Here is a 13,732-nt window from a genome sequence, read left to right as displayed (position 1 = left end):
TTAAATTCAATGAAGTAAATTGACCATTAAAACAAAAGAAAACAAAATCAATATTCTTTTGAAACAATATAACAGAATCCAAAGACTTAAGAGTAAAATATTCACAATAAGAAGGTAAAGCCCCTAATTAACTGACATACCTACAAGAACGAGTATGAGATGACCCATTTTCAAGAGAAAAGACAATCAACAGAAACCAAGCTTGAAATGAACTAGACATGGAAATTAGCAGAACAAGGAGTTAAAGCAGCTACCACAACTATCTCAGTGATACAATGGAAATATGTTAATAATGAATGAAAAAATAGGAAATCTTAGCAGAGAAATAGAAACTTTGGATGAGCTTAACAGTAGAATAGAGATGACAGTATAAAGAGAGAGCTTAAAGAGAGAAGAATACAAATTTATCAAATTTGAAGAACAGAGAGAAACTAACTGGAATCATAGAAAGAGATGAAAGATTAAATGATTCAAAATATTTGAAGAAAAAATAGTTGAGGATTTCTCAAATTTGATCGAATATATTAATCTATATATTCAAAGAACTCAGTGAGCCCCAAGCAGAATATATGTGGAAAAAAAGTATGTCTAGGAACACCATAGTCAAGCTGCTGGAAGTGAAACATAAAGAGAAACTCTTTAACTTTTTAGTTAACTAAATTTATTGTGATTATCATTTCACAATATATGTAAGTCAAGTCATTATGCTGTACACCTTAAACAAACAGTGCTGTATGTCAATTATATCTCAATAAAACTGGGAAAAAAAGAAAAACTCTTAAAAGCAGCCAGAAAAAAACCAACATATTATAAACAGAGGAACAACAATTTGAATGCTTTGATTTCTTTCAGAAACAATAAAGGCCAGAAGTTGGGGAAACAATTCTTTAAAGTGCAAGAAGAAATTTAAAAAAAATCTATTTATTCAGAATTCTATATTCAGAGAAAAATTCTTTTAAGAATGGAGATGAGATAAATATATTTTCAGACAAATGTAAATTAGAGTATTGTCACCCAAAGACTTGTACTATAAGAAAAGCTGAAGAAAGTTCTTCAGACTGAAGGGAAGTGCTACCAGATGTAAACACAGATCTGCAGGAAAGCATGAAGAATGTTGGCAATGATTGAGATCACACGGGAAAAGTCATTTTTTCAAAAAAAAAAATCAAGCCTGAGAACTCCATTTTGGAACAGCTTGCAATTATTTAGAGGCCATTTGATGCCTGTCAGAGGCTCCTCAGCACTAAGCTGAGAATTCCTTGCCTAGGTTAGCCCCAATTGGGCCATAATACAGGAAATGTCCAAAGCTGTCTGGTGAAAATTGTCTCCATTTAGGGAGATTATAAATATTTCAAATGGATTTCTTAATAATTAATGCTACAGTTAATCACTATCTCAACTAATATTCTCCTTCTTTATTCCTTTTATTAGGAAAAATAATGATTTCTATACCAAGTTAAGTTTACACTAAATATAAATAAAAGTACCTATTAAAAAGTGAGCTATTTAATGTTATCACTGAGAATTAAGTAATGGAAAAATAGGAGAAATAGAAAATAGAAATACTAACATAGGATCCCTCATGTGCTGCAGAGGCATTTCTTAAAATAGAAGAAAATAATGACTTGCTTGAGAAAAATGAACTTTAAAGGACTGTGTCAAGAGAGAGATTTGCTATGTCTTATTCAAACTCATTGCACAGAGAACAATAAAGGAATTGCTCATTTCTAAGAATTCATTCTATCTCAGGAGTCTGGATTTCAGTTATCAAAGAGCTGTTACTGGAAAGGTGATCATAATGAGGTTTGACACTGGCAAATTCGAATATTGTATAACTTACTTCATCAGGAAAAGTCGTGGCTCTCCTAGTTGCCTAACAAAAATATAGACTGTCAGAGGGTATGAGCAGAGATCAAGTCTCAATTCACAAACATGTCATCTAACTCTGGGAAAGTTATTGTGTTCTCAGAAGAGTAAATTGTGTTCCTTCTAGGGAAATGTCCCAGGGCAGGAAGATCTAACTGATAGCTAAGACATGCCCTGTAGCTGCTCAGCTTCCGCAAAGCATCTTTTCTGCTTCCAGCTGGGCAAGAAAGCGTAATCTCTTCTCAGAAGTATAAAATGTTCAATAACTAAGTGATACAGCTTATCTAGAGATCTTTCACATCTTCATAAAATCCCTAGAAAAATAATGGACCTATGGGAAAATTTTAACCTCAATGCTTCAAAATACTTCAGAAACAAGAGTTACCAGTACCTTTAGCTGATAATGAAATGAGGGTAAGAAAAACTAAGGAGAAACTTGCTCTAAGTTATTCAGTCAGGCAGGCAAAGTGACAGAGCCTAGAGCCCTCTAACCACTAGACAATCCTTCTTAGGTACAAAGAAACTAAGGTCAGTATCATTACTTTTCTATAAATATCAATACTGAGTCACATGAATGGGAGATAAGGCAAAGAGAACAACAGAGGCTATTGGATACCATAGTACAGTAAACTTCAGGAGATCATTCAGTAAATGGCACCACCTGTAAGTAAAGCAAGTGAGATTTTAATTCTTTGAAAACCTTACCATTAAAGCTCTTGATATCTAAGATGCCTATTTTCTATATTCCCTTGTGGATCAAAAAAGCTCTACTTTTGGAATCAAATCCTAACAAATACTTTCCGAATGAAGGGCTAAAAGGTGGCATTTACCTAAGAAAGGCACTCTACCTAGCTTGGACATAGGAGCAGGCAGCAGGAGGACTTTGAGCCACGGAAGTGCAGGCAGCAAGAGAAATAGCTGCCTCCTAGATTTGCCCCTTTTCCCATCCTGACAGTTGGATACAGTGCTGAAGCCAAAAGAGTGGCAATGACCTGCAAAAACATTTTCCAGAAATTTTCATTTGTAAATCTCTACCTGAAATTGACTGGGTCACATCACTGATAGAGTACACAAAAAATGTAAGATAGTTCTCCTAAAGTTTTTATACCACTCTGTTGCCCACGGTAGACCTGTGAAATTTTTATCTAAACAGTGAACTGTTAGCGACTTCTCAAGATGCATTATAATGCCTTTGAGTCCATTCTAGTGGTAAATTTTTCTGAAGCTTAGAAATTCACATACTGCTCCACAATGGAGGATAAAGCACTTTCAATATAGAATAAAATTGAAACCCTAGACAGAGGAAAATGCATGAAAAGAATCATCTTTGTACCAGCTGACATTTTTGATTTATCTTAAAGTAGGAAAATCATAAATCATTGAACATTAATTATCTACCTATATAGTTTCCAAAAAATTTATGTGGACTTAAATTCATCTTACTCATGTTTTATGTAGAAACATGGCTATAAGAAAAGCAAAGCTCCTTATGAATTGTGTAACAAAATCGTACTTACCCAGACTTTGAAAATTAACAGGATACTTGGTGGGGGAGGGGCCAGATGAAGGAACAGAAAGGAGAAGAGGATCGGGAGATAGCTCCCACACTTATGTAGAAATTTGATTCTGAGATATCATTCAAGTCAATGAAGCAAAGTACAAACACAGGCCCTTAATCAATGTCTATTGTATGCTACATAATGGAAATACAAATTAGGTTGATCCAAATTTTGTTAGCATGGGGTTTGATGGCTGAAAGGCAATAGCTAGTGTTAGTGCAAATGGGTCCTAAAATGAGGGTATGCAGATAACTTGAACATCTATCTGCAACCATTTCTTCAGAGTTTGGAATGATAGGCCTGGGAATCTAGTGAGAAAGGTATTTTAGCAATCACAGTATTTCATTTCATGAGAATGCTAGTACGTAATCACCATGTCCTTTTTCCTCTGGTCCAATGGTATAAAATCTCACATTATAGAGAATGCAAGGGAGTTTCTTCTGGTGCCTACTGCTATGGCTCTAGCTTCTCATATACCATCCAAGGTTTAACTTGTAACCTAGGCCAGGATCTCGGTAAGAGAAACACACAGGTTTTAAATTATTCTATAGAAAAAGAGTTCCCACAACACACAGAACTGTCAGTAAAGTCACTGTAGATGCTAAATTTTAGTAAGGAAGGGACTTCAGCCTTCTCTTATTTTGTTACCCTTTCAAATTATATCAGCAGGAGCCTTACGCATATATGAATCAGGGAAGTAAATCAATGAAAAAGACTCTATCAAACTAGTCTGCCTGGCGGATGCTACCAGAGTGACTGCCTTAGCTCCCTGAGGTGGGGACTTTTTCTTCTTACTCCATAACTTCTCCTCACCACAGTGAGACAGTGTTGGCTGCTGGAAGGAGGATGACAATGAGACAAGGAACAGGTACTTTGTGACATGAGGAGGTCACCAGCTGGCTTATTCTCCGAGGCAACTGGTAGAAAAGGTTCAATTTCAGACCCTTCTACCTTGATGAAACCCCTAACTTAGGAGTTGTAGCTTTGATTCCTAGGTCAAGAAGAAGCCAGTTTACTTGATTAGGTCACTGAGATGCTCTGATTCTCAGTGGGGTGCTAAGAGGCAGCCCCAATTTAAGAGGGCAGTTTTGTCACTTTCTACAGGATACCTCCTTCTAGTCCTCAGAGTTGCCTATCATCAAGTGAAAGTATGCAGAAGTTTAAAAAAACTTAAAGCTATGATTCAAAGAGGCACCAATATAAAGCAGAAGAAATCTTTCAGGTTTAGAGAATACAATGCCAGAGAAAGTTCACGAGCTCTGTTCCACTGTCAGTAGTTTTACTTATAATAAAGATTGAGTTATTCAGGGTAGACCTTAATTTAGTCCAATCCAATCCAACAGGCAGGAAGCATTTTTCTGGGTTTCTACAAAGTCTACAAGGCACATCACAAAACATGTAGTAAGTCACGCTGGTCGTGTGCCTTATCCTCATCATTGTGCCAAGGAAGCTCTGCTACAATATTAGGTGATAGGATGTACAGCTCTCAGCTCTCTATAGCCCCAGAGAAATGTCCAGCTCACTGGCATAGCTATCTTTACTGAGGAGGTAATTAAACTCAAGCATATACCCACCAGATAGGTAGGCTTGCTATAACTATAGAGAGATTTGATGAATAATATTAATGGAGACTATTTTACTGCAAATTCATTTACAAAAGGGTTGTGGCCTAAACAAGTCAATTCTCCAACCAGAGGCTCCACTCCTCCTATGAAAAAGGAAATATTGTATTGGAAGGGCTTTCTGTAATGGGTGGGGCACTTCAGGCAGCCTCTTCCACCCCCTAAAAGGGATACACACATATGTGTGTTGAAGGGAAGGTAGAGACTAATACTGCTTTTCTACATTTGGAAGACATATTGAGCATTTTTCTTTCAACTTTTATTTTTCTGAATTATTCAAACTCAATTAAAGATTCTGGATATTTTAAATTTAGGTGCTACATGAAAAGATGCTCAACATCACTAATTATTAGAGAAATGCAAATCAAAACTACAATGAGGTATCACCTCACACCAGTCAGACTGGCCATCATCAAAAAATCTACAAACGATAAATGCTGGAGAGGGTGTGGAGAAAAGGGAACCCTCCTGCACTGTTGGTAGGAATGTAAACTGGTACAGCCACTATGGAGAATAGTATGGAGGTTTCTTAAAAAACTAAAAACAGAGCTACCATATGATTCAGCAATCCCACTCCTGGGCATATATCCGGATAAAATCATAATCCAAAAGGATACATGCATGCCAATGTTCATTGCAGCACTATTTACAATAGTCAAGACATGGAAGCAACCTAATTGTCCATCAACAGAGGAGTGGATAAAGAAGATGTGGTACATATATACAATGGAATATTACTCAGCCATCAAAAAGAATGAAATAATCTCATTTGCAGCAACATGGATGGACCTAGAGACTGTCATACTGAGTGAAGTAAGTCAGACAGAGAAGGACAAATATCATATGATATTATTTATATGTGGAATCTAGAAAAAGGCCACAAGTGAACTTATCTACAAAAGAGAAATAGAGTTACAGAGGCAGAAAACAAACTTATGGTTACCAGGGGATAAAGAGGGGAGGGATAAATTGGGAGACTGGGGTTGACATATACACACTACTATATTTAAAATAGATAACTAATAAGGACCTACTGCATAGCATAGGGAACTCTACTCAGCACACTGTAATGGCCTATATGGGAAAAGAATAAAAACAAAAGAGTGGATACAAGTGTATATATAACAGATTCATTTTGCTGTACACCTGAAACTAACATAACATTGTAAATCAACTATACCCCTATAAAAATTAAAAAAAAAAACAAATAGATAAATTTAGATGCTAAACTCCAACCCTCCCCTAGGTCACTTTTGTTACCTTTTTAACTCCCTGAGGGCAAAGACCATCTCATCCCGAATTGCCTGTCATGATATCTGAGACCAAGAATGTGCTCAGTAAACGTTTGAATTGAAATGTTGAATTTTGTTCATTGTGCTCAACAACATGAGGTAGCCCTAGCATTCTGAAATCATTTTGTGCTACAGTAAGATAATCACTCCCTTTTTTGATCCTAATTAGTTTTTTTAACAATTAAAAACTTTACTGGCTTTTTATGACTCTACCCTCCACTGGGCTGATGTCTTCAGGGATTTCTCCCTAGTGACTCATAGATCCATTTGCCAAGTCAGAACTGATGGCTCAGAGACTGTCAGTTTATGAACAGAGGAGGGCTTATCTTCCTCTAAACTCTTTTCACGGTTCTCAAATTGCTGCCACACAAACTATGTCATGTATTCTCACGAAGGACAGAGGAATAGATTATTATTTTCATTTTATAACCAAGGTTCACAAAGATTAAATGACTGGCTCAAGACCAGAAGGCAGTTTATAACAGAATGCAGAGCGAAGAAGAAGAATTTCTAGTCATGAATTAACCACTTACTAGCTGTGTGATTTTGTGTACATCACTTAACATTTCTATGTCTGAGTTTCCTCACAGGTAAAACATGGACACTGTACTTACTTATTATTCCTTATGGAGTTTTTAATGATAAATTGAAATAATACTGTTTCTCATTTATATAGCATTTACATTTTCATACTGTCTACATATCTCTTATCTCATTTAATCCAGGAGAAGAAATAAGGACTGAGAAAGGCTGACTAACTTGCTCAAAGTCACGCAGCTATAATGTGTCAGAGCTGAGAATTAGATTCAGGTCAACTCCAAGTCCAAGGTTCTTTCCACTGCACCATATCTATGGAGAGGCTCATGTAGGTGAGATAACCCAATGTGAAAGTGTCTTATAATATGTAAATTCTTTACAAATGCTATTTAAATATTAAGGAATATGACAACCTGCATTGATAGATATAATGGGACTGCTACTACACTGGCAAAGAGGACTCAGAAACGAAGTTGGAAAAGTTGCTGCATACATACATCGAAAGTGTCAGGGCTGGCTGGGTAAGGAAGCTACCATATGAAGAGAAGAACTTGAGGCCTATGTAACACCATACCAAAGGCATTTCAGTGTAAACAAACCTCCCACCTCAGCTTTTAATCTTGGATTTAGAATTGCAACCTAATCACATCAGATATATTCTAGTGTTACGCTAAAAATGTCACTTGAGCACAAGCAGAGAGGTGTGTGTCAATCTTAATTTGAAATCAGAGTCTTCTGTTACCTTTAAAACTGCTACCTATAAAGATGGCTGAGTGGGTCTGATAAAAGAAGCTCAGAAATTTCAGTGCTGCAATGTAACACCAGGCAGCTTTCAGCCTCAACTGTCAAGATGCTCTAATAAATGTAAGACAGCCCTAATATTACTAACACTAGTCGCACAGGTCAGTAATTATTGTTGTACCCAAGACTAGCTAGCTTAGAAAAGTAAACTTATAATTATCACAGCTACATTTTCACTACTAAGGTTTCCATCCAGCAGAATGCATTCAAGACAACACGTGCACATTTATTACCCTTCTGGCAGCAGATGGTCTGGACACAGTGACAGGCTATAGAACATGTCTCAGTGTTTCATTAGGGCCTTGTTGTGGCCATGGGAGCTTGGCACTATTTAATTCTAGCTAAACTCCAAATCAATAACTTGTTAAAGAAAAAAACTGTCCCCCTGAGGGGCTACCAGAGTAAACAGTTACTAACCTCAGCTTGTTTGCACCAAACGCTGATGTTTTTACGCTGGGCTTTTGTGAAGTGGTCCCAAGCCTTTTGTTTGGAGGCAGAATGGTACACAGCTACTATCTGCTCAACTGCAGTGTCAGATCAAGAGTTGAATTCAGCCAGAGCATCATCCAGGGATGGCAAAAAAGAGGAGAAAAGACATAAGAGAAGCATCAGGCTTGGTGTGTCTCCTATGACACTACTAGACTAGGGTTGTGCTAAAAAAAAAAAAGGCTATGCCTGTTGGGGTACCATGAGTTTAAAGGGGACTCAAAGGCAAAGATCTCAATATACAGAAAGAAAAAATGAACTCTGGAAGGTTTAGGGTAAAATGGTGACTAAAGTTTTAATATAGGTAGTCTGTATTCATTCAGGCAGTAGAGGCAAAAGTTGTGGTGAAGTGATTTAGCACTACTGACCCTGCACAGCATGACAGCAAGTGGTGAACTGTACCAGCTCCTTTTGACCACTGGCTTCTTTCATAAACTAGCCCTTCAGGATGAGCCTGGATGCTTCATTTCAATGGAATCCATCCTTTTACTATTCTGAGGTATGTTTAACCAGAAGCAGAAAATCAAAACCTAAAATGGATGGGATCTATTTTAAGTTTACCTAGATAGGCTTGTTGACTGGAGAAATACAAGTTTTATGGAAGAATACTGTGCCAGTGCAGTCCTGGAGAGTATTTTTTAAGGGCCACTTAAAATCTCAAACAAAGAAATGTGTACAAATATTCCGGGGCTTTATTGCAGTCAGCTGAAGAGAAGGAAAACTTAGCTATGACTTTTTTCTCAGAAAAGAAAAGAAGGACAAGATCCTCTGCCTGGCTGGGCGTTCACAGTAAGAAAATTCAGAGGTGTTACTTCTCTCTTTACAGCCCTGTTTGTACCCAGTCTACTGATGATTTAAGTATTTATAGTTCCATGATGCTTGCTGCTTTCTTTTTCTATTTATTCTATTTATTTATTCCTAAAAACATATGCATTCTCCTCCTGGATTCTATGCCAATAGACACTTTCAAAATAAAGATGGAAAATGAAACAACTCCTCCTTAGTCTCATTTATGTATAAGTCAAGTATGGGAAGTCAAGTATGGGAAGTCAAGTATGAGAAGAGTGGGCCATAATTGTTTAAAAGCAAAGTCATAAAACTGTACCCTTATTCCTAATGTGAATACAGTTGCTTAATCAAAAGATGAGTGCATAGTTTTATAATATGGTGAACTAAAAACATTATTTGAGAATTTTTTCCGCTCTGTCTCATTTAAGAGACCTTGGATAGGTTTGGAGTGGTACTACTTTTTGAAAATGGCTATTTCAGTGGCTTCTCATTCCCTCTCAGTGTCTACTGATATCCAATAAAGGAAATGTCGAAGAAAGGAAACTAAAAACAAATGGTAGAAGTACCAAATTTGTCTTTTATTCAATTACCTTGGAAAATATAATTTCATTTATCCCTAAAATGGAGTAACTGAAAAGCATATTATGCAATAATAATGATGCAAATCTGAAGCAAAGAAGCTTACAAATCCTGATGCTACATTTTAACTTCAGCAGTGAAATCCCGATTTTTCCACTGGGGCCTGAGGCTGCTTGTAACTTACTTTGAGAACAAACGAAAGTAGAAGCACAGGATTGTGGTCTAAGCGTCAGTGTTTCTAAGGAGCTGAAGTAGATATACCAGAGAAAATGAACATAGGAGGTGCACACACGATTCCCATGAAACTGGAGCTTGGGCATTTGGCAATATAAGGGGAGCATAAGGCAGTGATGAAGAGGGCGTTGCTCCTTGGCACAGGATGACTCTGGAAGCCTGGCTCCTGTGTAGAGAGAGTGATGACTAAGTTAAGTGCCCTCTCACCATTCCAACAGAACTATAACTTCCACTCACATTGAATGAGAATTCCAGAGAGGGCCTGCTTGAACTTCTCCTTTGCTTCTTCCATGTCTTTCTCATGGGCAGCTTTCTCATTCACCAGGCGGCGGACATGGCTGTTGGCTGACTGGATCATGGAGTAGAAGTTGTTGGCACTGCGACGGTTTACCTCTCCTCGCTCAATCCACGTAAGCAAGGTCTGCACGGCTTCTGAGAATTTGGAATCATCTGAAAAAAGAGAATTTATTTTTAGCGTCATCAAAAGTAACCAAATCTCCATCTATTTTCCCAACATGCTGGCAAGGAGGCCACCATGGCTTTTTGGCAACAGTTGTGAAATGAATTGCTGAGTGCAAGCAGCCAGGCATGCACACATGTGCATACACAGGCAGCAGGTGGGCTGACAGAGTGAAAGAATGAAAGATTTCAAAAGCAGTCAGATTGGTTGTAGTCTTTGAAGAATTTACAGAACAAGAGTGTCTCTTCTTTCCTTAAAGTGTTCTTTACTGACATAGTTTTCACATGTTGCAAATTTCTTAACCACTGTGTGTGTGTGTGCACGTGTGTAATGTATAAATTAGCAGTGAGAGAACTTCATAATTCTACAATCTTATTTTTTAATAAGCGCAAGTAAATTTGAGTCTTGAGTTTAACTTGAATTTGACAATAGCTTTATCCTGGATCCATGGAATTAAAACATTGAAGGAGCCTTAAGAAAGAGTTAAATGGCAATTCTTTAGGTATAAACACTTTCATCTTTGACCTTTTGTAAAATCACTCCTGCATCCAATCCACAGCCCCAGGCCTTCCACTTAGTCCCAGTCACAATCTATTTTGATGTAATTCATTCTATTTCTACCTTTCTCCACATCCTGTTTCTCTCATCTGAGGAACCCTCCAAGTAGATTTCTACAGCTAGTTAGGAGTTACTCTCTGATGTTAAAATAGTAGCACAGCTCTTCCAAAGCCTCTGGTTCAGCTTTCTGAGATAGCCACTTCCATATTCTGCTCTTAAAGACTCCTGAGAGGGAGAGTCCATTAACATCCCATTGAAGGCCCACTGTAGGACTCCACATCCCTTTCTAGCCAGGAAGCCGTATGTCCAGTGGAACTCTCTCTCACCGTAATATGAACTTCTTTCCGCTTGGCTTTTTAAGTGCAGATGTGTAATGAGAGGTCAGCCTTACTGTTATAGCAGCTTTCCATTTCATCACTTACATACAGTCTTTATGCTGATGCTCAGTTTTTAAAAAAATTATTGATGTATAGTTAATTTATTTATGCTCACTTTTTGCTTGAGGTCCACACAACCAGCAAATTCGTTTTTTTAAATAAAAATTCAAACTGAGCTGTTTGGTCTTACGCGAAGACTTAAGTCTTGGACCTGGCATCTTACCAATGCTTTCAGCCTTTCCAGCTTTTCAAAGTGTACCATTATTTCTGTGTCTCTACTCCAGACTGTATATTTTCTGCTTTTCTCTTACAGGAAGAGAAATCAATCCAAACAAAGGATTTCTTTAATGTGTGAAACCCTTAGGCTATATGGTGCAAACAAGTTTGGTGAATGAGACCTATTTACAGAGTGGAATTAGCAGCATCTTGCTGAGCCTAGAGCACAAGAAGCAAGGAAAATTCATACTGTTAGAGCTGGGTTGGTGTCACCAATAAGATCAATGGGACAGCAGCACTCATTCAATAAAATCAACCATACTCATAGAATGAAAAAACTGGATTTGAGCTACTAACACAGGAGACTAGGCAGGGCAATTAGGTTAAATTAGCAAAATGGCTCTGAGAGTCAAGCAAGGGGAACAGGAATCAAAACTAAAGGGAGGGCTTCCTAGGTGACGCAGTGGTTCAGAATCCGCCTGCCAGTTCAGGGGACCCGGGTTCGATTCCTGCTCCAGGAATATCCCACATGCCGCGGAGCAACTAAGCCCGTGTACCACAACTACTGAGCCTGCGCTTTAGAGCCCATGAGCCACAGCTATTGAGCCCATGTGCTGCAACTACTGAAGCCCATGCGCCTAGAGCCCGTGCTCCGCAACAAGAGAAGCCACGGCAATGAGCCCGCGCACCACAACTAAGCGTAGCCCCCACTCACCGCAACTAAAAAGAAAGCCCACGCACAGCAAAAAAGACCCAACACAGCCAATAAAATAAATAAATAAATTTATATAAAAAAAAACTAAAGGAAAAGCAGTCTGATTTAGCAACTTCTGGAAGTCTCTGTAGTTACTGTGTAAAATAAGTTGGACATTTTGTGATTAAACAAGTCCTCTTTTAGTTGGTGATAGCTAAGTCTTTGAGTAATCTAAGAAGAGTGGACCCTGTAACTACTCTCTGGCCCTCCATTTTCTCATCTATAAGATGGAATTTTATCAGAGTTTTCTGGGGTCACATCAAACTCTATTGTTCTGATTTATTCTGATTTAAAATTCAAAACCACCTTGCTATCCACAATGAAAGGGGGTGGAGGCGCTGACAGGTCCCAAGTAGTGGACCACAACTAAAATTCCCTGATGTGGGAAAGTGGGAAAAACTTGTTTCTTCCTAGTCATCTGATGTATGGAGAGAAAAAGCAACATCACTTGAGACAGTGAAGGATCACAGACACAGGTGGGAGGGACACATTTTTTAGCTCTTGAATTACTAGGTACATCTCTCTATCTGCAAGTCTTCGACACAAGAAATGCTTAAAATCCCTCAGTGGGAAATACAATGATAACTGCCAACAATACAAATATATTTATTAAATTTTGCCAAAGAAAAGAGTTCTTTTAATCTCAAAGCTCGAGTGTTTTGTATACCTTTTAGTTTTTCAGCAACAAGGCTGCATTCATGGTCTGAATAGTGGACCACTGGAGGTGGGGAGGGTGGGCGTAACCTTTCTTCTTCCATCCTTCTACGGTGGCGTTCCTCTCTTGCTAGCATACGCTGTTTGCATTCCCACTCATACAGGTCATCTCGAGCCTGTGCAAAATCAACATGAAGCCGGCCTGTGTCCTTTTTGTCAGTGCTAGAGCCCAGGCGAATGCGGTAACCTAAGTGCAGAAGAGGGAGAGAGAGGAGTACAGGGGCAGCCCAGTTAGTGAGCAGCTGTAAGTAGCTTTCCAAGTTCCGCACTTCAGATGCAGTCGCAGCAGTTTTAAGTGACCACATAACGCCAAATTCTCTCCCCCCTACTAGCAAGGTGAACATTAAAGACTTGAGTTATAGTCTCTATCTCTGATAATAGTTTATTATTCCATGGTTTGGGTTAGTCTTATTCATAGAAAAAAGACTGCCACCTTACCTGTGACAGAGGGAGGCTCTGTAGGTAACAGTATCAAGAATAAGCGTTATATGGCACCATGGGCTGGGAAGAATGAAAAATGTGGCCTCAAATTATGGTGTCTTTGGATAACTTCAAGAGTGTCAGTCATAACAACACAGAATTGTGATAAAATTTAAGTGTATCAGCTTGACATTTCAATTCCCCAAATTGTTTCCTAGATGTATTTGGTGACTCAGAACCATTTTAGGCGGGTGGGGAATAGATATAATGGGAAGTTGTATGTGATCCAGGTGACATATAATTAGTGTGCTTATAGTACACTTGTATAGGACTAGGATTTAGAAAACCAGGATTCAAGTCCACACCTCCACTTTTGGTGCCGCTATAGCACCCAAGTTAAATTTCTTAACAAAAAAATAAAAAAAAATATTAAGTTTTTATTAACCTTTTAAGTTTCAGAAGCTGAGC

The 13,732-nt window shown here is 38.2% G+C and overlaps 1 protein-coding gene across 7 annotated transcripts in view; it reads right to left on the bottom strand.

The window, feature by feature from the left end:
• ENOX2 (ecto-NOX disulfide-thiol exchanger 2) overlaps window positions 1–13,732 on the bottom strand; it is a 281,772-nt gene that overhangs the window by 37,899 nt on the left and 230,141 nt on the right. For 6 of the 7 annotated variants that reach the window (XM_057718169.1, XM_057718171.1, XM_057718173.1 and 3 more), the window contains 3 exons: window positions 12,798–13,031; window positions 10,003–10,215; window positions 8,095–8,201 (listed from right to left, as the gene is read on the bottom strand). In XM_057718169.1, coding sequence (XP_057574152.1) covers window positions 8,095–8,201; window positions 10,003–10,215; window positions 12,798–13,031 — 554 coding nt within the window. The remainder of the gene's footprint in view (window positions 1–8,094; window positions 8,202–10,002; window positions 10,216–12,797; window positions 13,032–13,732) is intronic. The other variant, XM_057718174.1, reaches the window with a different exon arrangement.

Source organism: Hippopotamus amphibius, chromosome X (genome assembly GCF_030028045.1).
Source record: "Hippopotamus amphibius kiboko isolate mHipAmp2 chromosome X, mHipAmp2.hap2, whole genome shotgun sequence".
Lineage (NCBI taxonomy): Eukaryota > Metazoa > Chordata > Mammalia > Artiodactyla > Hippopotamidae > Hippopotamus > Hippopotamus amphibius.
Note: the sequence above shows the minus strand (reverse complement) of the source record. Positions and strands in the feature narration are given on the sequence as shown.